General features: G+C 32.6%; 4 protein-coding genes across 7 annotated transcripts; all 4 read right to left on the bottom strand.

The window, feature by feature from the left end:
• Positions 1–1998: 1998 nt before the first annotated feature.
• Positions 1999–6380, bottom strand: LOC133854352 (ATP-dependent Clp protease proteolytic subunit-related protein 2, chloroplastic). Its single transcript, XM_062290511.1, has 9 exons — positions 6258–6380; positions 6108–6151; positions 5948–6020; positions 4736–4856; positions 4100–4237; positions 3877–3993; positions 2949–3017; positions 2747–2842; positions 1999–2390 (listed from the first exon to the last, which is right to left on the bottom strand). The coding sequence occupies exons 1-9, from the start codon at positions 6326–6328 to the stop codon at positions 2253–2255; spliced, it is 867 nt and encodes a 288-aa protein (XP_062146495.1). The 5' UTR covers positions 6329–6380; the 3' UTR covers positions 1999–2252.
• A 1410-nt stretch (positions 6381–7790) lies between these two features.
• Positions 7791–10133, bottom strand: LOC133854572 (general transcription and DNA repair factor IIH subunit TFB5). Of its 4 annotated transcripts, none has more exons than XM_062290810.1 (4): positions 9876–10133; positions 9014–9047; positions 8598–8663; positions 7791–8117 (listed from the first exon to the last, which is right to left on the bottom strand). In XM_062290810.1, exons 3-4 carry the CDS (start codon positions 8630–8632, stop codon positions 7940–7942), a joined length of 213 nt encoding a protein of 70 aa, XP_062146794.1. In that variant the 5' UTR covers positions 8633–8663; positions 9014–9047; positions 9876–10133; the 3' UTR covers positions 7791–7939. The 4 variants fall into 4 exon arrangements, with proteins under 4 accessions (XP_062146794.1, XP_062146793.1, XP_062146792.1 ...); XM_062290809.1 differs by lacking the exon at positions 9014–9047 and adding an exon at positions 9762–9792 and having other exon boundaries at positions 9876–10132; XM_062290808.1 differs by lacking the exon at positions 9014–9047 and having other exon boundaries at positions 8598–8660; positions 9876–10132.
• A 1492-nt stretch (positions 10134–11625) lies between these two features.
• Positions 11626–14371, bottom strand: LOC133853735 (protein cornichon homolog 4). Its single transcript, XM_062289756.1, has 4 exons — positions 14128–14371; positions 12583–12764; positions 12117–12239; positions 11626–12010 (listed from the first exon to the last, which is right to left on the bottom strand). The coding sequence occupies exons 1-4, from the start codon at positions 14197–14199 to the stop codon at positions 11977–11979; spliced, it is 411 nt and encodes a 136-aa protein (XP_062145740.1). The 5' UTR covers positions 14200–14371; the 3' UTR covers positions 11626–11976.
• A 2766-nt stretch (positions 14372–17137) lies between these two features.
• On the bottom strand, positions 17138–19327 carry LOC133854905 (uncharacterized protein At4g22758-like). The gene is made up of 2 exons (XM_062291172.1): positions 18852–19327; positions 17138–17420 (listed from the first exon to the last, which is right to left on the bottom strand). The coding sequence occupies exons 1-2, from the start codon at positions 19228–19230 to the stop codon at positions 17263–17265; spliced, it is 537 nt and encodes a 178-aa protein (XP_062147156.1). The 5' UTR covers positions 19231–19327; the 3' UTR covers positions 17138–17262.
• Positions 19328–24352: the final 5025 nt, after the last annotated feature.

Genomic DNA, 24352 nt, shown 5'->3' with positions numbered 1-24352 from the left:
AAGAGAGAAGAAGAAGAAAAAAAAAAAAAAAATCCAAATGGCTAATGATCAAGTCATTACCATTATGGGACGAACAATATCATTCATATCCTTAAGTTTGTTTGACAAAAAAGAAAGTAATTTTATACACCATATTTTATTTCACTATGATAACGTGGCAGGGTTTAGTAATAATTGAATTTTATTTTATTTTATTTTATTAACAAGGGCTACTAGACCATGCTACGTCAAACAGTGTGATAAAAGTGAAATAGATGTGTGGTGTATAACATTTATTAAAAAGAAAGTCAGATGTCACCTTGGAAAAATGTTATATACCACACCAATATTTCATAAATATCTCATTATGCTATTGCGGCATGGTGTTATAATATTTGAATCAGCCTTTGTTAAAAAAAAAAAAAAATCTAATAACCATCAAATCCTAGCATGTCAATATTTATGAAATATTGATGTGGTTTATAGCATTATTAATCACTTTCACAATTGAAACAGTCAAAACTAGCCCAATTCCTCAAAGAAAACTCCAAAATCTTCAATTGCGTGGCAATACATACCACTTGACCTGGTTTTGGGCCGATTGGATCCAACTGTTCATGAATTTGTCTGGTTTGATTTATTCTCTTTTTTTTTTTCTTTTCTTTTTTCTTTTTTAAGTGGTTTGATTTATTCTTGCACGGTTCTTCCATGCGCGTCTCAGAAAACATGCTTCGAACTCAAAATATTTCTTAGTTTAGCCACAGCCGCCACAGTCGCCACAGAAGGTTCCTTCCTAACTCCTAAGCTAAGAAATTTCTGGGTATATCATATATATCATGCTTGAAAGCTTTTTATTACTTACACCAGGCATACTTTCTGAATTTCCACGTAAATAAGTGGCATGCTAGAAACACACTCCTTTTAACTTTCGAGGAAAAGCACTGTTGAGATTACACTATAAATTATGTTTACCCTGCACAAAACAATCAACCAACATTTCCCATTTTGCAAATGAGATTTGTCAAGATATTGATACCTCTGATATTGTGTTTGGCAACCATTCTGGTCCTGACCTTTTGGCTGCCAAACCGAGAACACAAGCTTCATGGATTCTTAAGTAATCCTCTTCTTTTGTTTTCAGTTTTCAACACAATAATCGTTGCCATCCTTGTTTTAAGTTGTACACCATCTTCAGAAGAAGTCAACCGGAATTGGCCAATCTTCCTGCCTCTGTGTGAAGAGTATCCGCAAGGCGACACGGGGGATTACATTGACGAGGATGAGGAATATCATGGCTCGGATGTATATGATGAGGATAACGATCATGAAGAGGAATATGACGATAAGTTGGAGATGAAAATTGAAAGCTTTATTGCTAAGGTCTATGAAGAAAGGAGGAAGGAGAGATTAAGGGAGATAGTGGCAACCAGCTCTGATTTGGCTAAACAGATATGAAGCATAATAACCCACATCTTAATTTGCAGACATGAATCAAAAAAGCCTTATATATTGCTAAGGTCAATGAAGAATGGAGGAAGGAAAAATTGAGGATTGGTTGCAACCAGCTCTGAATTGGCTATAAATTTCAGCCTAGCAGGGTATATTATTCATTGTATTTGTATAATTAAGGCCTCTTTCTTTCTTTTTTTAACATTTTCAGATTCCCTCTGTTTTAGTAGGGGATATTATTCGTTGTATATATTTTTTTTCTCTTATTTAATTTGTTCAGAATAAAACCTATGCAAGTTACTTTTTGCTCACTGATATAAAATGCTGCTAACAATTTTATTAAGCCATTATTGACACTGAACATTGTAATATCAGCTGTTTATTTGAGCAATAATAAAAAGCACAATTGATTTAATGGGAAAAGAGAAAAAAAGAAAGAAAGAAAAGAAAAGAAAAGAAAAAACAGATACATATCATACATTCATTGCAACTCCCATGAGTCATATAGTATGATAATGATGAGGAATGATGCTGACAAGATAGGTAGCGAAGGAAGATTCAGACAAAATATTGCTTTTCCAAAAGCCCTTATTGGGGCACCATTAATCTCAAAATCATGAAATAATATAAATTCCTATGAAACCATTTCTAACTACACAGCTAATCATACATGTCTATAAATAAACTTGGGGAATATTCTGAAATGTCAAACAGCAATCATCTCAAGCACTAAGTACACTAACCAAGCCTTGTTCCTGCATCCTTGAGAGGTGACTCAGCTTTAATTCGGGTATTTTCGGCAATCATCTTAAGCAATAAGTACACTAACCAAGCCCAGTTCCTGCATCCTTGGGAGGTGCATCAGCCTTAATACGGGGTGGCCTGACAATACGATCAATTAGCCCATATTCAAGAGCCTCCTGAGCATTAAAGCGCTTCATCCTGCTTAAGTCTTTGTGAATCTGCATATATCCATTAAGATAGTATTTCAAGCTGATCATACTCCATATTTTCAGAAATAAAAATGAATTGCCTCAAGGAAAAGAGAAACACACTATTCAAAGCGTAAAATAAATTGGTAAGACCGGAGAATATAAAAAGGCCAATGAAGATTCACAATCACACTTTTGTTCAGGTAGAATGTAGAAGCTGGAGCTCAGAAGGGAAGAAAAAAATGAATGTATAAGTTGGTAAGATATGAACTTGGAGAATCTTAAGCTTCTTAAGAGCAACTAATTACAAGAGCAAGTGCCTATCTTTTACAAGTATCAAATAAACAGCCAAAAATACTATAGATTTTAGTGATGAGCAAACTAGCCTTCTCAACAGGCTGGCCTGTTTTCCCAGCCAACTCCTTAAAAAGGTAGTCTCTGATTCTGAGGAGCTCATTTGCTTCATTTTGAATGTCATCAGCCTGACAGAAAATTTCATATATGCATGTAAATTGCAAGGAAATGAAAAGGCATATAAATGAAAAGTATCTATGACAGGTTACATGAAAAGACAGCATGCTGTCACACCTGACCACGAGCAGCTCCAGCAGGAGATTGTAGCGCAATTCTTGAAAGCGGCATTGCAAAGCGGTTACCCTTTTAAAGGAAAAAACTACGTAAATATAAAATTAAATCCAGAGTGCAGGCATTAAAGCTATAAAAAGGTGAATTCAACCTATACAAAGAGCATATTATACTCAACTCAATTCAGTAAGCCTTAATACCAATTAAAGGGGTCAGTCCAAAAATCCTCATCAACTAATCAAGGTCAGCCACATGTATTCTTTTCTACTATTCTATCCAATATATAATCACACTCACAGTTGCCTCCCTATTTAACATATTCTTATTCACTACTTCGACCGATAGTGTGTGAGGACACAAAGAACATATTATGCAAAACAAGAATATATTCCAACAATGTAGTAGGGTATTAGGGTTACAAAAAACAGTACAAAAGTGGAAGGAAGAGATATGTGATCTCTCGAGGGACATCCCAGTTTATTAATCACACAATTCCATCAAAGCAGTCTTTTGGATGCTTAGATAAAATGAAGACAGACCACAACTGATACTATTGTTTTTCAAGGATTTGGAGAGATTCTTGGAGGATATTTTAGCTTCGTTTTTTCATACTTTGTATCTTTAGACAGTGGCTTTTGTATCCCCACTGTCACTCAGTTTCGCCGATTTTCTTGTTCATTTTTCTCTTTCTAGTTAGTAGGGTGTTTCCTTTTGTATACTTCCGGTGTACTTAGGGGCGCCTTACGCTTTTAATAAGGCTGATTATTACTTATTAAAAAAAAAACTAATACTATTGACAAAACAGAAGAAAAAGGACAGAGCTGTCCACCATTATTCAGCATTGATTGCATTGGTCAAAATCCATATATTGTAGGTCCAACTCCCCTGCATTCACACTGCAACTCCAGATTCTAGTGGAGAAAATTATTACCTTTTCTCCAGCTGCAAGAAGAAAGGCTGCTAGATTGTAGGCATAGCCCACACAATGGGTGCCGACAGGACTCTGCAAGCTCTGCATGGTGTCAAAGATAGCCATACTCGGAGTAAGCTGCAAGAGAGCAAGTCTTTAGCAGGGGAAAAGATGTCGCTAGCAACATAAATATAGAGAAAGAAGCAGGATTTGATTGCAGAAGACTTGCTTATAAGGAACTCACATCTCCACCAGGACCATTGATGTACATATAGAGTTTTTTAGAATTATCTACACTATCAAGGTACAACATTGTCGCCAGTATTTGATTGCTAAACTCTTCATCTATATGTTGTCCAATAAAGATAACACGTTCTCGGTACTGCATCACAAGAATTCGGTGAGTTACTAAGAGAGATATGATTAAACATAAATTAGGTAGAAAAATCACAAGGAGACTTGACATCTACAAATAAAAATTGATATTGAATATATGACCCTTTGGGTATTCAATTCACTTACAATCGGGCTCACAAAAAGAATTTCAAGGCCAAATTTCAGAAGGATCATCAGACAACCAACATAAACAAAAAGCACTGTTTTGAGTAAAAATAAAAGAAGTCCAAAATTTAAAATTAACAGATAGTTAAGATCATTGGATCGAGTTCATGGCCCAGGATATCCGCAGAATTTTTTATTATTGTTTTTTTTCTTTTCTTTTCTCTTTTGGATACAGGAGTATTATAGGTGGTGATACACGAAAGTGATTGCCCACCCCAGATTTGCTTCATATCTATGTTATTGGTCATAAATACAAACTTTTAGCTTGGTAAATTGAATTGACTATTTGTTTGTCAAAGAGTTAGCTGTAGTGACTTACGAGGGCATTCCACAGGTCAACCCATTGCCAAGTTCCCTCACCAGGAGTTCTGTACGGCACTCTCGGTGTCCCTATAGGCATCATTCTAACTCGCCCTCGCATTGCTATATTGTTACGAGTCCTGCAAACATAGAAGAGCATCATGCATGCACTACCACATCACTTAGCAATCAGACCAGCTCTAACAAAAAAAAAAAAAAAAATCATCAAAGTCGCAGGGCATTCATTAACTTAGATATCCTTTAGAGTACAAAAACTATCATGGAAGTACAAAAAAAAAATATATAGAAAAAAAAAAAAAAAAAAAAGAAGAATTATTAGAAACATATATCTCATAAGAAAGTGGCATTGAAAATAATGACTTCTAATAGGATGTCTCGAACTTCCAACTACAGGGTGAGTCGTTCTCTAGAAGTAGAAATTCAATGTGTTGGGGATTTATTTACAGGACTAAGGAAAAAATTATATATACAATATATAGCATTTAAGTATGCAGTCAAGTAGCCATAACGCAAGCGTGCATCCAGCTGCACGTATGAATTGCCACTAAAGATAAAGAAGGCAGCATTTCTGAAAAAGAGCAGGGGACGAAACATCGATCGAGAGATGGCAAACCAAAAGTAACTTCCAAAGTGAATTAAGAAGTATGTCTAGGCATCCAAAAAAGCATGAATCTAGGCAATCACTATCTCTCATCAAGTAGTCATTAAAAAGAAAAAGAAAACTGTGAAAGCAAGTGCAAGACACAAAAATATGCAGGCACCTTGCAATGGGTTTCTCATTCTAGACGGAGCAATATTTGAAAATCAAAATTTTCATTGTCTCCATATAACCAAAACTCGTAAGGAAAATTTAAAGATGACAACGAAAAACCAATAACAAAAAGGTTAGGGTAATCCCTCGCAGGGCATATCAATAACCAACAGAATTTCCTTTAATCACAAACACTAAAAGAATTAACATTTATCTTCGTATATTAAATTGCTCACTGGAGCAAAAATTAATATAATTCAATTAATCCCATCAAAGAACAACAATTACCCATATCATTTTTTGATTAGATACATATGCTTTTAAGTGAAAAAGTCACAAAATTTGCTTGGTGCCGCGCAATCCCATAACAGTTATACACCAATCTTTCAGACCCACGAATTAAATTGAAAAATATACAAGGTAACACGGAATTAGACGATATTATATCCATTCAGTTACCTGGGTTGCAGGCTCTTGTTAACTTTTCCATAGAATTCAGCCGTCAAGTTAGGTACTCCAGTTCCAAACGCACCTGACAGCAACAACGAAAAAGAAATATGGACTGAGAGAAGAGGGCGTGAAACAAATTCAGGAAAAGAGACAACGGAATGTGACATACCTAAAGATTGAAGCTTTAGACCTGAATAAAGCTTTGTGGCGCAACTGTCAAAGACAAAGATCAGTTAATTAAAGTAGCCATTGATTTTGATTTCCACTCCTAAAAATACAAGCGAGGAGAGAGAGAGAGAGAGAGAGAGAGAAAGATAACCTGAGTGGAGGATGAGACGCTCTGGTTTGGGGGTGAAGACTCGGAGTACAAGCATGAAAAGAGATTGCCATTTTCAGAGAGATTGAGAGAGCAAAGTGATCCAGTGAAGGTTTCTTAGAAAAGGTCGAGGGGGTAGATTACGTAATGGGCTAATGACCCAATTGGGCTAATGGACCCCTTGTTTCTTTTCTTTTCTTTTTTCCTTTTATTTTTCTGTTCATCATTTTATCAAGTATAATTTATAAAATTGTAATCATTGTTCTTAAATTAAAAAAGATAGAATTTTTCAATTTTGTCATATCAGTATCAATTATTTATAAAATGTGATAAATATTTAGGTCATAATTTCATAAATACCGAATCAATTTAAAGTGAAATTGAGAATAATCATTCATAATTCAGATTCAATTTTACAAATTTAATAGTATACTAATCATTTCATAATTCATATTCGATTTTACAAATTTAATAATATATATGTTATCACATAATAAATGTCTCTACGCTACGTCATGTAAAATATGTAAATATATATACACCGTTAAATACAACGAAACAAAATTTAGGTTATAAAATGATTCCTCTTTATTTTCCTTGAAATAAAAATGATCTTATTCCGATAAATACTATGGCAAATTTCAACAATTTAATTTGATTTTTTTTTTTTTGATAAGTCACAATTTAATTTGAAAGTAATGGTTGAGATTAAATGAAGGGATAATTGCATTATTGGTCCCTGAGGTATGCTATAATTACAAATTACTCTTTTTGGTTTAAAAAGTTCAGGTAAACTATAATTACGAATCGATCCCTGTAATCAAATTCCATTAAATTTTTTGACAGATTCTATTAAATGTCACGTCAAACCAATAAGATGGCAACACGTGTCCATCTTAATAAAAAAATATAAATTTAGTAAATGAACACGTGTCGCTATCTTATTGATTTGATGTGGTGCTGAAGTGGCATTTAACAAAATCTGTTAAAAATTTTAATGAAATTTGACTCCAGGGATCGATTTGTAATTATAGTTTACCACAAGGACCTCTCGTGAACTTTTTAAACCATAAAGAGTGATTTGTAATTATGGCATACCCCAGGGACCAATGGTGCAATTATCCATTAAATGTATTGTACATGGTAGATATCCAGGAGTTCTAGAAGATCTTGATTTTATTTTTTTTTCTTTTTAATTGCTAGTCTTTCTCTTGGAAGGCATAAAATACATGAGGAGAAAGCACGGTGGAATTTGAAGGTAGGTTCAGAAGTCATAAACAACAATAAACATGGGTCTGTGTTTAGCTTTACAGAGGAAATTTTCATTCTTGGCAACTTGCAATTTCTCAACACACCAACACCATAACCAGCCTCTCTACTTTTCACCTTGAGAATGGCCACACAAACAATTTACGCCCAACTCTTCTTGCCTCCAAACCAGAACTTTATATTTATGAACATCTTGCCAAACCCACCAAGAGAAGTTGCTCTAGAACTTTATATTTATGCAAGTCATATGCAACACGAAAAACAGAAGGCATTACAAAATGAAAATGCATATAAGTTGAGCAAGTTTAAGAAGGCATTACAAAATGAAAAGACATATAAGTTGAGAAATTTGTATGACACAAGATCATTTAGGAATGTTCTCAATTGATGAATGATAAAAACAAGAAAAGATTGAATCAAGCGGGCTTCTCATAGGAGTTCAGGTCCCTAAATTCCGACATGGCGCTTCTTATCATTTCAGTCACATGGGGTTGCACAAAAAGATGAGTATTATCCAAGACATATATTATGAACTTCTGTGATGCAGGCAATGAAGCGTTCAAATTGATGATGAATTGTGCCATAGGAATATCACTGCAAAAAAGAAATATGATCAGGTTCTTTCAGCAACAATGAAACTCTGCATAAGAGGAACAATAAAATGAAACAAAAACACTCCGCGAGCATGACCCCTCTCCTATCTGTTCAGCAATTAAATTATAGATTTGGGAGGCAGAGGAGGCCTTCGAATGATCATAGTCACATAAATGACAATAGGAATCCAACTAACAAATTAACAGAGATTTCTGGATTGCTGAACATTAATCAAATAAAGAAAATGCCACTTGCAAAAACTCAAGCTTTAAACATATTCTGAGCACTATGACCAGGCACACATCTGACGTTTGTCATTTCAGGAAACTGTTTTTAAGCTTACCTAATTCCCCAAATAAACAAGACTTAATTAACTAAACACGCACACACAAACACACATACACATGAAAAATACATGCACAGAGTGCGCAAGCTATCAACATAATTGGCAATGCTTCAGGTTGGGAAAAAGTCTCTTACCAGGAAATGAACAATCCTTTAATGGCGTTAACCATTATGTAACAGCAACCTTAGACCTTTGAACTGCTGAAAGAACAAATACCAAGAGATGAGAGCAGCACATTAAGATCATAGCAGCACATACAAAACCAGAGAATTTTATGTCATACAATTTATTCAAACTTGTGACCTCTAATTTCATGAGCCGCAGAAAAAGTTTATTCAAAGCAATGAAAATAAACCCATTCCATGCATTGTAGCAGTCTACATATAAAGAAACGAGTGATAAACATAGCCTGGCCACCTTTCCAAACCACTTATCATGGATATGTTTCCACATGATCATTTCGAAGTAGCACTATATAGAAAGTGTGATTTTAACAAAAGTTAAAACGACTCAATAACTTTGTATTAAAACAATATTTCATTAAACTCACCATTAGATTAAATGTCTTTCCCATGACATTGTGCCTACCAAATATCAATGTGATCAAGCATTAAGAACAATCTCATCAAAGCTTTTGTATTCTTAAACATACTGCACAAATAAGTTTTTGTATTTTATAGATAACGACATACAATTGGCACAAAATTTGGCATGCATGATAAGGGTACATACGTTTAGTCCTAACTTTTTGAGAATGGCTGTTGGAACGGGATCCTGATCAGGTGCAGTGAGCTATAGTTGGATTACATGATATCCAAATGTTCATCATGGTTGCGCCACAAAATACTATCATTTACAAAATGTTTAAAACTACAGTTTTCTTATAGTTTAAAAACAAATAGTAAATGATATCCAATTGCGTGAAAATTGGCATGCATAACAAGTGTGGAAGCTGTTTCATCCAAGTGTAGACTTAGCAATTTAGCAAATATTAATCCACTAAAAATTTATTGAGTGGTGTAGCTTTACAAAGGGTTCTTTTTTTTTTCTCTTAGGTAAGATAGGAATTAAATAAATAAATAAAAACAAAAATAAGAGCAAACCAGTCAAAAGAACAGTAAAACGTCACCGTTTGTAGTTCAATCAAAATACTACATGTCCTAAACCTCAAAACCCTAAACCGTAATTTCTGAAGTGCAAGTCATGGCATTGATCCAATGAAATCATGGGATCATAAAATCAACAAAATAAGCTTCTGGGTCCATGGAATTTAATCTCTAACAACTATTATACGGTACCTAATTTGGGTGGAGAGGCCAAAGACTTCGACTTGTAACGTTGCAGAGGGATCAATCAAAAGGTAACTACAGTTAATAAGGGAAATTAAATGAAATAGAATGGAAGAAGCGTACCTGAAGAGAGGGGTTTTGGAGGGTGGTGAATGGAGAGATTGGGTTGATTCTGGAATTCAACGACCAAGATTGAGACTCGGATTATTGGACAAGGCCCAACGAAGTTAAAGGCTATGTTTTATTATTGAATTCCGGTGCCGGCGATCGGCGAAGGAGGCGGAAGTGGTTTAGGCGTAGATGAGGGTAACGTAGAATATATATTTTTGTGTTTGGTCGATCGAAGTATTTTGATTGAACTACAAACGGTGACGTTTTACAGCGGATCCTATGTTTTCATCTGTATTATATATATATATATATATATATATATATATATATATATATATGAGTAATGATTCACTACCACTTAAATATACAATTTTTCACCACCTTGTCTATGTGGCAAGGTGGTCCCCCACCTTAATTTATTTTAAAAAAATAAAAAAACTCAAAAAGTAGTTGTATATTTGAGTGGCATTGAATCATTATTCTATATATATATATATATATATATATATATATATATATATATATATATATATATATATATATATATATTGAAAGCATCTGTATTATATTTGATTGTATTTGGTTGGTATTTTAAGTTGAGTTGTAAAAATTTTATTGGAGAGGTGTTGCAACCCCTTTGGTGGTGGCTGCGTGGCCACCAAAGGAGGCTGGGGGTTGCGGCAACTTTAAAAAAAATATAATTTTTAAGTTTTATTTATTAATATTTTCTTTTTATTAAGATCGACACATGTTGTCATCTTATTGGAGTTGACGTGATGCCAAACGGAATATCAAAATTTTTTAACGGAATTTAACTCCATAGAGCAATTTGTAAATTAAGCCAATCACGAAAATTTCTAAATTAATTTTAATACCAGAGTAAATGATTTATAATTTTAACTAACCACAATAACCAATAATGTAATAAGTTATCTCCTACTTGGCAAAAGCTAATTAAACATATGTTTTGTCATAAATATTTTTACAAGGTGTGAAAAAATTTATCAAAAATATTTGATGTTTTGAAAAGTATTTTGTTTTAAATTGCTTGTTAACTTACTCTTCCAAGTGTTTGAAAAATACTGTTTTCTCAAATACATTAACAAACATAGGAGAGTCAAGATCATCTAAAATTCTTAAAATATTATACTATGTAATTTTATTTTATTTTCAATTTCTAATCATTGCTTTCAAACTAATGATTGAAATTTTGCCATATTAGTTTTATTTTTGAGTATAGGAAAAAGTATGATAAATATTTGATTAATAGAGGTGATAACTGCTAATATGATAATTTCCCCATAATTTAATTTTAAGACAATTATTACGATTTAAGAAAACCCACTTCATAAAATGCACTAAATATTTTTTTTAACTTTTCAAACTCCAAATGTTCCGACCTCCGTTTTTCCTCCAATTTTGTCTATTAAACTAAAATATATATTTAAAACATACGATTCTCACATATTTTTTTAATAGGATTAATACAACATGTGACATTTGTACTAAGAACAAATCTTTCTCACATGCATTTTAAAGATGGTAATATTAAAAATCACATTTTTATCTTATCTCAGAAATATCCCACAATGCTAGCATATCAGTCCCAATCAATTGAGACTGTCACGTCAGCGTTGTGGAATAAAAAATGATTTTTAGCATTACTCTTTTTAAAATGTATAAGAATCACGAGCTCTAATTTAATAGACCGAGCTGGAGAATCTGTTCGTTTACAAATTACAACACACATTAACAAACTTGATGCATGCAAGCAGGAATTGCTCATATTTAATGATTTGAGTTGATTACCACAATCCTGCACAAATAATGCAGAAAAGGAAATGCCAGAATTGCTAACAGACCAGATAACTCTACCTTTAGCTAATTGGCAAACGTACAAGCCAGAGAGAGAGAGAGAAAGAGAGAGAGTTTAAAATGCCTGAAAACTGAACTTGAAGAGATTAACTTAGCATCCAACAAATACAAAGCCTGAATTTAATTCAGTTACAACAATGTGTTGTTCGGAGGGAGGAATTTATCTCCAACGCAACGCAAGGCAATAGTTTGCGGCATTGAATACCTCCAGTACAAGCTCCACAGAGTGAGCCCCCAACTACTCATGGTCATCCAATGCAGTTAGAATCATCCTACAACAGAAGCACAAGGAAGAGTCAAACGATCTTCCTATGTAGTATCAAAATCAAAACAATAAATATTGAGAAACAGCAAGCATTCATTATCCAGTAACAGTACCAAAATATGGAGAGAAAGAGGAGACAAACGAGATAGAAGAGTTTGAAAAGCCGTTGCTTCTTTTCCCAATTGAGCAAGTTGAATATCTCAGTGACATCTACCAGGTGCTGATTTCGCAAGTACCTAGTCACATGGAGAAGACATATTTAGCAAGATCATAGAACTTAGCACATTCTAGCGTCTCGAGACACCAACACATGACCACTGCAATACACTGGCAACGAGTGCATGTATCGTGGCATATATGTGACATATGTCTTGAATGTAAATCTAATGGGCTGGATAACCAAGCAATGTATATGTTATTCCTGCATCCAACTTATCCGGAAGGGTCATTTACATTGTCAGAAACCTCAAAGGAGCCTCAAAGCAATCATCTAAAAAGTTGTTATACATTGCTAACCGAATTACACGCATTAGACTAGACACGAAATCTCATATTTGGCGAAGGAGAGAGAACACTTACAGTCTCACATTGTAGTAAAGGTATGGAATAGACAACAGTGACATAACCCAATGCCCTGTTACAAGATAGAATATGCATAAGACTCCTTGTGCAATGAACTCTGGCAAAATCACTCTGTTTATCCGAGATGAGGAGTCATAAGGGTTGATGTAATCAAACTCTAGATCCGCCAAGCACATAAGCTGCAACAAATTTTAGAATGTCAAGTTCCATATTTCATATAACTTTTGTAAGTAATTCCCAGATAATTTTTTAAAACTATATATAGTCAATATGTTCCAATACAAGATCAATTCTAGCTAAATCAAACAATTTTTATTTTTATTTTTTCATTTTTTTAACAAGCAATTGAAGAACCAAATCCCAAATAACCCATGCTATGGATGAGCGCCACGTGACGAGGTAACGAGTCAGGAATTTCTGAACTCCTAACTCCACCTTAATCGAGGTCTCTTAGTACTTATCCAATACTCCTAGGCCAAGAAACCTAGTAGCTACGTCCAAACTCGAATCAGTTCATATTATCGTTATCAGCTACTTCCAAACTCGAATCAGTTTGTGGTCACTGAACTTACTCAACAGGCCAACAAATCCTATCCAAATGCAATAGAACTGATGCCTACTGAAGACAGCACAATTCTTAGTTAAATGGATGCTAATTATAGTTTTTTTTTCCTCTATTCTTTTGGATACTATTAAACTCACAAGTTTCACCCCGCTAAACTTCAGAACACATAAAAGAACATAAAACCTTAAATTCAGTAGTTTAAGGTGAAGGTAAGATGTCAAAGACAAGTATTTACTCCAAGGGATATATATATATGTTAACAATCTAAAACCCCTTTATATTTATATAGGATTACAGAGAACGGAAAATATATATATATATATATATATATATATATATATATATATATATATAACTTTGTACCGATCAATAAACTATGCCAACGCATAATTGAGTTTTAAAATCATTATGAAATCTGTGAGCTTTACTTCACATACAAACGTGTATAACTAACCAAAAATAAAGAAAAAAGAGATGGACATATAAATAGCTGAACTAGTTCAAGTAAAATATAACTGGGTATTACGAATACCACCAAAATATGAATGATTAGCTGAGAAACTATACTTCTAGCATTGCCCGTAGAGTACCCAAAACTCTTGCATCCCAAAGAACAAATAGGCATAGGTACATAGAGCTTCACAGAGACTGATTTCACGGCAAATGCAACAAACCCAGATGCTCTTTTCCAAGTCCCTTTTCATCCCCACAAGAATTGAAAAGAGAATTGATGAAACAAGCCCACTCAACTCACAAGCATTCACAACAAACCCAGCTAAAATTCACAAAAGCCTAATCTTTACTACTCTTTATCGCAAAACTTGAAATAAAAATCCAATCTTCAAAGAATGCACTCTCAAAAAAAGCATATGAACCAGGAAAAAGTTCAAAAATTAAAATAATAATAATTAAAAAAAAAACAAAAAAAAAAAACAAAAACCCCACATGTCCAATAGAAAATGTGTTTTGGGATTGACCTGGTAAACGACGACCACAAGTAGGGCTATGAGGAAGAAGAAGGAGACGAGCCACGCATAGAGATCACCCATAACATCCGAGAAGGCCGTGCTCTCGTTAGCAACGCACAGCTAGTACTTCTATAGATGCGCCAGGTGCTGAATGCTCACGGCTTGCTGTGTCAGTGCTTTGCTGCCAATACACGGAAGGGATGGTCAAGGTCTTTTAGAGTGGGAACGGTGAGGGAACGCGGAGCAGCGAGGGTGGGTGAAAGGGACTTCTTATGTTTTTAATTGGATTATATACTTATTATCTTTTATCTTTTATCTTTTAGCGGAGATGGAAGGTCCCTTACGCTGTTACGCATAATCTAAATGCTCCGACTCATCGACTTCTAAATATAGTTTTATCTCCGAGTGAGGCTAATATTTGTTTTGAGAAAATTTCTCATTGTATTTATGAAATTGTTGTTGTTAATTTGTCTATTCAAAATATATATATATATATATATATATATATATATATATATCGGTAGTAATTATATTTTTATCATACAACTATCTTATAATCCTAACGTCATAATATCAACAAATTTTTGTAGAAATATGTTTGGTATTATTCTCTTGCTTATTTTTTACACATCTCTTGTACCAAGATTAACAAGAGATGTATAAAATAATTAAACGAAACAATTCTCATTTTTGTATGTCATTGTTGGAAAAAAAAAAAGAGTAATGTTACATATTATATCCACGTCTCATTGAACTAATGTAATTGTTTCCATTAGTCATTGGATTAACCCATATTATAAAAAATAATAATAATAAAAGGTTGTCGCATTAGCCCATCAGAATAAAAGTGAGATAAGGATGTAGTTTGTAGCATTACTAAAAAAAAATTTAAGAGTTGATTGATACTGCCACATCAGCATTGTGAAATAAAAATATGATTTTCTAGCATTACTTCTCTCACTACGAAGATAATTAACTTGAGGCTAATAGCCTAACATATGTTTTAGGCTTTAGACCTTTCTACTTCTCGTAAACGTTTCGTGTTAGAATATTAATTGAATAATTAAATTTGCAATAACAAGTGATTTAATGGATCAATATTCTCTTTATTTTCAGTGAATTTGAGATGAGCTATTTCACGGTCCATATTATATTTTATATATTTAATTGTGTATATGTTTCTACATGATGAAAATATTGTCACGTCATGTAAAATTTTTAAATAGCGTAGTATCATCATTATCATGTATACTGTTAAATGCAATAAAACAAAATTTAGACCCTGAAATTGGTTTGACTGCATTTCACTTTAAATGAAAATGGTTATATTCATCATGATTTAACATAGTTGGAGAGGATAAGTTTTGACTTGAATGACAACACAATTTAACACGTTTCAATTAAATATTTTGCATTCAAAACTTACAAGTTATAAACCTATAATTAATAGCTTCATTATATAATCCAAACAGAAGAGTTAACTTGGAAAAATGACAAAAATGTTTCTCATTTTGAATGTTTTAGGGTCAACGGTTGGTTGATCCGAAAATGATCGAATAATAGAATACAAAAGTGCAGAATGCTAATTAGTAATTACTCAAGCCTAAACCCATTTAATATAAAAATTAAAAAATTAAAAAAAAAAAAAAAATACTCAATTAGTCCACTACATGACAATAATCAAATACCACTTGATCCGCCACGTGACAAGCATTCATGGATCGTATTCAACAAGCCCTTCGCTTTATATAGGGAGCCTTTTTCTTTCTTTTTGTGTTTCACTTTTTTCCTCTTAGATATTGTATTGACTTAATTATCAAAGTGTTTTTAATTTTCTCAAGGGAAATTCAACTATTTTGTAAGAATCTTATCGTTGGTCTAGCAGGCAGAAAAATTGCTTTAACATAAGTGTTAAAGTAATTGACATAATGCTAATTGTAAGTTTTGAAATGAGATGATTTTTTTTTTTTTTTTTTTTTTTTTGAGGTTTTGCTAAAAATCTAACCTAATCCAAGTTTCTTGTAGGAGTGTATACGTGGACAGATATTAACTATCGATATTCACTATCTGCTATCCACACATGCCGGTGCATATGTCGTTAGAAAAAATCATCATCCGCATATGCATATTTGGATAGCGGTTTAAAGTATGCGGACGTGGTTATCAACCGCATCCGTATACCCTTTATATATAATATATCTTTTGTATATTTCTTATATATATTATATTTAATAAATTTACCAAAATGACATCATTTGAGATTAAGTATATGTTATGTTTCCATTAGTTTAGTTAGTTGTGTTGGTTTCTCATGTAACACTTTAGCAAAAATACAAAAGTAATATGAAATCAATATATTTTCAAAATATTATGGCTTAAAAAAATTACAAAAGCCCAAAACACTATAAACCAGTCAAAATTATTTTCAAAATCATTTAAAATATACCATAATAAAGGCCTAAAGAAGGATTAAAAGACCCCGTACCTAATATGTAGATAGCAGATAATATTTGCAATAATCGTTCAGGTGCGGTTAGTAAGAACATAATACGGATATTTAAAAGTAATATTGCAAATAATCACATTTTGTGAATACGATTGCAGATATTGCGAATAACCGCATCCGCATGTACACCACTAAATCCTTGTCAACAATTGACTAAAATAATATGGTATTGTCCACAAGGCATTGTGATTGTTCAATTATCAAGTCACATAAATTAAAATATTTGAAATTTTGTATGTAATTGATGAGTATGCACATCCAAAATTTTATTTGGGCCAAAAAAAATTTCCAAATTAGAAAAAATTGCTCCTACTCAATTATATTGAACTGACAAGTATGAATCATATGCTCTATTAAAAGTGTATATAAAAATCACATGCATTTTGAATATTTGCCAGTTTAATAAATTGAATTGAGCATGTTATGCAAGTAACAATAACACACGATGGAATTAGATAATTTTTTTTTAATTTAGTCTATTAAATTAATAAATATCTTTAAAGTACATAATTTTCACATAAATTTTTTAAAATGCCTGTAAAAATTGTATAGGAGAATCACACATTCTAACGACATATTAATTTAATAGATTGAATCCGAAGAATCTCTTACAACCTAAATAGAAGGAAAAATTATATCTATAACAAGAAATCCATCAACTTTGTCAATGGAAATGAGGTGATCGTTGTCTTCTTGGCTTCCTCATAGCAAGAAGAACCGATGGAGGTGGATGGAGTTGAGCACAGAAAGAAATTTCTAGACCCCAAGTTTATCAACTTCGATTCTCGCTTCAAACCTGCATATAATTAAATAAGCTCAAAAAGAAAAGAAAAAAAAAATATTTTAAAAAAGAAAAGAGAGTCCATAGTTTTCAAATTATATTATATTATTGCACATATATAATATATATACATACTCATTAAATTGCACATAAAAAAAAAAAAAAATTATATATATATATATATATATTATATATGTGGATGATAACTTATAATTTAGGATTAAATATCTTATTGGTACATGAGTTTTGGCAACTTTATTTTTTAGTACTTGAGTTTCAATTTGCATTACAAATGGTACCTCGGTTTTGAAAAAAAATCGAATTGGTACCTCAGTCAAATTTTCTATCCAAAAACTAACGGTCCACCATGTCATTGCCACTTAGTACTACTAGGAACACGACACATGTCGCAAGGGACAATTAGCACCTACATAATTGTCAAATCACCCAAACACTTTCACATCACATACCCACGTCATTTACTGATTTTGGAGGGAAATGACAATTATGTAGGTGCTGACATGTCGCAAGGGACATGTGTCGTATTCCTAGTAGTGTTAAGTGGCAATAACGTAGCGGGCCGTTAGTTTTTGGACGGAAAACTTGACTGATGTACCAATTCAATCTTTTCCCAAAACTGAGATACCATTTGTGATGCAAATTAAAACTCAGGTATCAAAAAATAAAGTTGCAAAAACTTAAGTACCAATAAGGTAACCCTATAATTTAATATGTGCATCAGAATTCCTGAACTCTATATTGTAACAAGAAAATAAATGATAAATTTAATTATTGAATTAATATTCTAACACTACATCACATGTGAGCTTAAATGTCACTTACTCAATAAATGAAACAAAGCATATAGAATATTTAATTAAAATGAGTTAAAACTATAAAAGTCAAAACGTTTGCTTTTATACGATGTTAAATGAATACTTATCTCAAAAGCTCAAAAATATTTAATCAATATTTTATAATTCACAACACATTATTCATGGCTAAGCAAATTTGATAAGAATCTCCAGCAATTTTTTAGAAGGAAATATAAGAGAGCCTGTATGAGATCTAGCTAATAAAATAAATAGTTGGGTAGCTCAAAACTTATTTAGACAGCTGAATCTCACTCACAATTTATTATCTAAATTGCTAGTAATTCAAATAAAAAATTGTTAAAGATCTAAATCATCAATGAATAAGACCCGACATATAAAATATTTAATTAAAATAAGTTAAACGGTAGAAATCAAGATATCTGTTTTTGTTCCTATATTAAATTAGTACTTATAAAAAAAATATTAAAAACAATTTAATCGATATTATAAAACTCTTAAAACACGTTATTCATGGCTGATGGGATTATAGAAACGCGTGAGTCTCCCGCGAATTCAAAGAAAATTTTCCGAAATCTCCATGTCCGGGCTAGAGAGAACTCAAAAAACTTACTCTCCAAGCTGAACTGCGAGTAGTGGAGCTCGAAACGGTGCGGGTCAGTCTCCGGCAACAACGGCCTCCTCTTCTCCCTCGCGTAGATTTCCAGCGCGGCCTTTATCAAATCACCGGTCGTCTTCTCCGGCGAAATCACCACCTGCACGGGCCCCAAGCTCCTCCCGATGGTCACGTTGAGCAGCAACTTCGTCAGCCTGCTGCAGGGAGACTCCGGCGCCGAGGCAAGCCTTCCGGGGACGTTAATGAGGCCTCCGGGCCGGCGAACCAAGCCGGAGTGTCGCTCCGGCGGGAAGGTCTTGAGAGACCTGTAGGATCCCGGCGGAACCCTGACGGCGTCTCGTCGCTCGTTGAGCGACGTCAGTGTCCGGTAAGTCATGGACGCGGAGATTTGAGTTTGAGAATTAATGCTCCGTGTGTGTATGTCGCTGTTATTGTTTGGTTTCGTCGTTACAAATAGGGTTTTTCGCTGTAAGAAAGACAGGGTTTCGAGAAACGGTGGAGGGATTGAGTTTAAAAAGGAAGCGCGAACGCCGCGAAGCTTCGTAGAAAGTAGCATAGATGAAAATGCCCCCGGATACTTGTTTATTTACAGAAATATATCTAAGAAAATATTATTATTAGTGCCAGATTTATCCCTTAATTACCAAACAAAAGAGAATTAATTATAGTAATAACTAATAAGAGACATTATTTTAGATCCCTAGCAAGAAAGAAACAAAACAACCGAAAGAGAGAGGGAGCTTCCCGGATGTAACAATGAGGTACAATTTGACTGCTTGTTAATTATCGATCATGTGACTTTTATGAGAAAATTTCTTCAATTTAGTTTAATAAATTGGTATATATTTTTAGAATATGTAATTTTTATATACTCTTTTAATAAAACATGTGATTTTCATATGTATGTTTAAAAATGCATATGAGAATCGTATTCTCGAAAAACATACAGGAATAGAACTACATATAGGCCGAGAGGAGCCACAGCCTCTCTCGTGAATAGCTTGTAACCAAGCGTCTATGTGGCTCTTGAAAAACATCTATGTTTAAATTGATTTTGGAGAAAATTTTATTTAAGGGTACCGAACTATTGCCATTTTTTACTGAAGGTACCTGAACTTTAAAACGTCTCAAATTAGAGTATCTATTTTTCAAAACGTCTCAATAACAAGTCATTTGTTAGAATTTACTATTAAATCCTACCAAAATTTTCAAAATACTCCTTTTTTTTTTAGGGAAAAAAAAATTGTTAAGATTTAGGTGTTTATTAGAATTTAACGGAATTTGCAAAAATACTTATGCTTGAATCTTTACAACAATTTATAATTTTTTTTTAAAAAAATATAAACACATGGGTATTTTAAGAATTTTGGCAGGATTTAACAATAAATCCTAACGGAATACATGTTATTAAGACGTTTTGAAAAATGAATACCATAATTTGAGACGTTTTGAAGTTCAGATACTTTAAGTCAAAAGGAGAAATAATTTAGTATCCTTAAGTGAAATTTTTTCTTAATTTTGAACGTCTTGGTCGCAAGAGTGAGCTCTTGGATCTCAAATCTTGAATTTCCTTAAACATCGAGTTCAAACGATGTTGACCGACTTGCGAACAACAGCAATTCTTCAACTTTAAACGCTAAATCAAGTTCCAATTTGATCAACTAAACCTAAACTTAAAACCAAGTTAAGTTTTACACTAAATTAGCCCACATAAAACCTATCAAGTTATAAAAGATGCAATTAAGTTAATTAGATAGTAAATAGTTTTCTTTAATAATTATATGTTAACGATAAATGCCAAAACACAAAATTAATGGTCAGAATTTTATCATATAAATATTTATTATTTTTTTTTGGGGAACAATTCTAAAGAATCTTCCCTCGGGTATAATCGTGAAGAAAGAGGCACCCCAGTGGAGAGGACACGACCTTCACTGGAAATCGGTTTCAGACATGGATGTCAGGTAAGTTTGGCAGTGTTTGCCGTTTGGCAACGGACTACTGACAAGACATCGGCCCATCGCCAATGCTTACGTATGAGAGAGGTAAGCTCTCAATAGTTTTCAATTTTGAGAAATATGTAAACTTGGTCCAATTGGTTGGTCAAATTTAAAAATTATTTTTTATGGTATAAAAAATTAACGGAGAGATTTATATGGTAAATGAAATTAACAAATTACTCTTTGAAGTTAATTTTTATCTAATACTTGACAGAAACCGTTAGATTGTCATGTCAGATTCAATAAAAACACGACATGTGTTACTCTCAATAAAAATATACATTAATACATTAAAAATTAAGAACTATATATATATATATATATATACTTTTAAAAAAGGGGGGCCCTTTGAGGAAGGGGGTGGCTCGCATACTAGACTAGTCATGCGGCCACTCCATTGGCCGGGGGTGGCACGCATGCCACCCCAAATGGTGCTAGGAAGGAGCGTGGCCACCCCCTTCCCTAAAGGGATGGATAGTTTTTTTTTAAAAAAAAAAAATTATATTTGTAGTTTTAAATGGGACCGAGTTTTTTTACAAATTATGTAATAAGAAGTTTTAAAAAAGTGACATGTATCTTTTAAATATGTGAGAAACACATATTTTTATTTTTATTTTTTATTAATATTATCAAAAAAGCACGTGAGAAACATATGCTATTAAAAAAATATATATTTCTCGTATGCTAAGGGATACATAGGCTACAATCCAATTTGTAATAAATTTGTCATTTTTAAATATTTTTATTTAAAAAGACACATGTTGCCTGTTGATTGGATATAGTATGACAGAGCGATTAAAAACTTAACAAAAATTGAACGGAATAATCTTATTAATAGCGATTTTAACCTTAAAGGGTACACTAATAAAATTAATTAGACATTAACAAGCTATGATAAAAAAGTGATACCTCAAATACTTTTAGAACATTTTTCATTTTTAAATTACAACTTTATAAACAATATTGATTAGAGCGAAATAAACACGAAGGTTCCATGACATTGAAGTGACAGACACACCTTCCAATTTTTATTTTCATTTTCAAATTTCAATTACTGTTTTCAAATAGAATGGTTGGGTTTATAGTTTATACCATATTTACATGAGAAATGATTATTTCTTCTCACGGTCTTGTTTTCATTCTTTTACTCTTTAAAATCACTATTAGATCTGTACATTTTATTAAATCGCTTGTTAAAGCCTAAAAGTTATTGATACATCGAAAATCTACCATTTAGGGCTTGGGCCAAATAGCCCATTAAAGACCTAACCAACACGGCCCAATAACGCTACCAAAATAGCTGCCCATGGACAAATGAGCATCTTATCACCTCTCGTGCTTGAGTCGAGCTATGAATTCTTATACTGTCAACGAAATTTCAGGAAGAACCATGCAGGAACTGTTGAGAATGTATCATATTCTGCATTGCTTTCTTTTACCCTACAAGTTGGCGTCGGAGGGAGAATGATAGAGGGGATCTCAGCTCAAGGTGTCCGGCCAAGTCCCGAACAGCTCAGAGTGTAGAGTCGACTTGTTTGAATTCCTCAGGTCCCGAGATATCCTCTCTATTTTTTTTTCCCAAATTTTTGAAATTTGGATAGAAATTTTCAAAAATTCCCAATACAAAATAAAAATAAAAATGCTATTCTTTCTTTATTAAAAAGTATTTGGGCTATTATAACTTTTATTACAACTCTTTATAAACTTACGTGACAATCCACTTATCATTTACGACATGAGCAACATTAACCGCACAACCCTAACATTGAAGACCCTTGCACACAAAAACCTTTGAGAGTGGTTTGACAACTCCTTCCGGCAATAGGAGAAAGCTAAAAGGAATGTTCTTCTTTCCTTATTTCATACTCCAAAGCCCCTTGATCTGTCTCTTTGTACACGAACAGCTCAAAAAATGGAAAAAGAAAATATAGGTGTGGACAAGGAAAGGATATTCTGTTGGACATTCTCTATCAAGTTATTGTTATAAATTTACATTTTATCTTAAAATAAAATAAAATTAGTTTCCTTAGTGTGGACATCTGGTTAAGTGAAGGGTGAGGCATCCAATATATAGACAAGATAATGTTGGATGGATATATTAAGTTTATTCTTTAATGCCTAAAGTAAAAATACAAAAATTCAATAGAATTTGCATATTAAAATGGTATAAGCCACTTGACATCAAATTGTGAATTGCTTTTACTTGCTGGTTTTAGTTGGTTTTTAATATAAAGTTATTCTTATTCAAAACCCACGATTTCATTTTATCTTATCAAAGAATAGATCTTTTTACTTGTTTGAATTAGATGTCTCGTATTTTTCAAAAAAACGAATAGGGTTTGTTACGATACCTATGAGATTGGTGAGATTGATATTCAAATTATTTCTTCTTAAGTAGGGATTTGATGCAAAATAAGATAAAAATAAATTGGTCATTTAGTTTTATTTAAATTATTAATTTTATTTAAATTTAATTATGGGCTTGACCCAAAGTTTAAGTTAATTTTTTGATAAATCATAATTTGTCTATTACAATAGAATATTATGCTTAAATAGGCTTATAGATTAAACTCTAACCCTAACTTTAATGTGACTAACTTTGGGCTAAGCCCATTATTGAATTACAAATAACTTAAACTAATATGACTGACTTTGGGTCAAACCCATTATTGAATTATCAAATAACTTCAATTTTGGGTCAAACCCATAATTAAATTCAAATAAAACTAATAATTTAAATAAAACTAAATGACATATTTATTCTTGTCTCGTTCTGCATCAGGATTGACATGCTTTAGGGAAGAACATAGATTTATAACAATGTTGTTGTTTGGCAAATGCATGTACAGAAGAGAGTAGTGGGTCGTTAATTTTAAAATTAATAAAAAGTGATGATGTAATATAAAGTAAAAAGAATTTGTATAGAAAAGTGAAAAAGTTTTGTATTATAGTGAAATTTTTATTGAATAGTAATAAAAAATTATTGATGTGATATAAAAAGTGAAAAAAGTTGGAATATTTTGATGTTGATTGGTATTGAAAAATGTAAAAGTAATTTTTTTTTTTTATTTTAAAAAAAAAATGTAATCAGTAACATCCATTATTCTGTGCTGTAACCGAGCTTGCCAAACATGACCAATATGACTATTTAAAATTTAAGAAATCAAATTCGAACGACAGATTCATAGATGAAATTGAAGCCTAAGCATGGTTTAGAGGCTAAAATAGTATTTTGATCTTTTCACAATAATATGTTTATAAATTATGCATTGTCAACTATGAAGGCCATGGAAAGAGTTTTTAGGGGATTTGGCTTAGGTGCTTATTAAAGATCTCCTGTAGCTTTTTCAACTGTTCAAATTTAATTCCACCCTCTTTTTTTTTTCTCATAAAAAACTTAAAATTAAATCTCAACCCTTTTTTCTAGGGCACCTAAGCCAAATCATAACTTAAGATACAAGGCAGACAATGAGGTCATGACAAGCTCATAGTGGAGTT

This window comes from Alnus glutinosa, chromosome 13 (assembly GCF_958979055.1).
Source record: "Alnus glutinosa chromosome 13, dhAlnGlut1.1, whole genome shotgun sequence".
In the NCBI taxonomy this organism is placed as follows: Eukaryota; Viridiplantae; Streptophyta; class Magnoliopsida; order Fagales; family Betulaceae; genus Alnus; species Alnus glutinosa.
The sequence above is the reverse complement of the archived record's forward strand: the minus strand, read 5'-3'. Positions and strand labels throughout refer to the sequence as shown.

Coding starts and splice junctions, on each gene's coding strand:
- LOC133854905 (XM_062291172.1), bottom strand. CDS start 19,230: ATGACTTACCGGACACTGACGTCGCTCAACGAGCGACGAGACGCCGTC. Junction 17,421..18,851: donor CTCGCAGTTCAGCTTGGAGA/GTAAGTTTTTTG, acceptor AATTATATGCAG/GTTTGAAGCGAGAATCGAAG.
- LOC133853735 (XM_062289756.1), bottom strand. CDS start 14,199: ATGGGTGATCTCTATGCGTGGCTCGTCTCCTTCTTCTTCCTCATAGCC. Junction 12,765..14,127: donor TTGTGGTCGTCGTTTACCAG/GTCAATCCCAAA, acceptor AATTTGTTGCAG/CTTATGTGCTTGGCGGATCT. Junction 12,011..12,116: donor CTCTTTCTCTCCATATTTTG/GTACTGTTACTG, acceptor CTTCTGTTGTAG/GATGATTCTAACTGCATTGG.
- LOC133854572 (XM_062290810.1), bottom strand. CDS start 8,632: ATGGTTAACGCCATTAAAGGATTGTTCATTTCCTG. Junction 8,118..8,597: donor AAAGGATTGTTCATTTCCTG/GTAAGAGACTTT, acceptor TCTTTTTTGCAG/TGATATTCCTATGGCACAAT.
- LOC133854352 (XM_062290511.1), bottom strand. CDS start 6,328: ATGGCAATCTCTTTTCATGCTTGTACTCCGAGTCTTCACCCCCAAACC. Junction 3,994..4,099: donor TCAATGGTCCTGGTGGAGAT/GTGAGTTCCTTA, acceptor GCTCTCTTGCAG/CTTACTCCGAGTATGGCTAT. Junction 2,843..2,948: donor CTGGAGCTGCTCGTGGTCAG/GTGTGACAGCAT, acceptor ATTTTCTGTCAG/GCTGATGACATTCAAAATGA.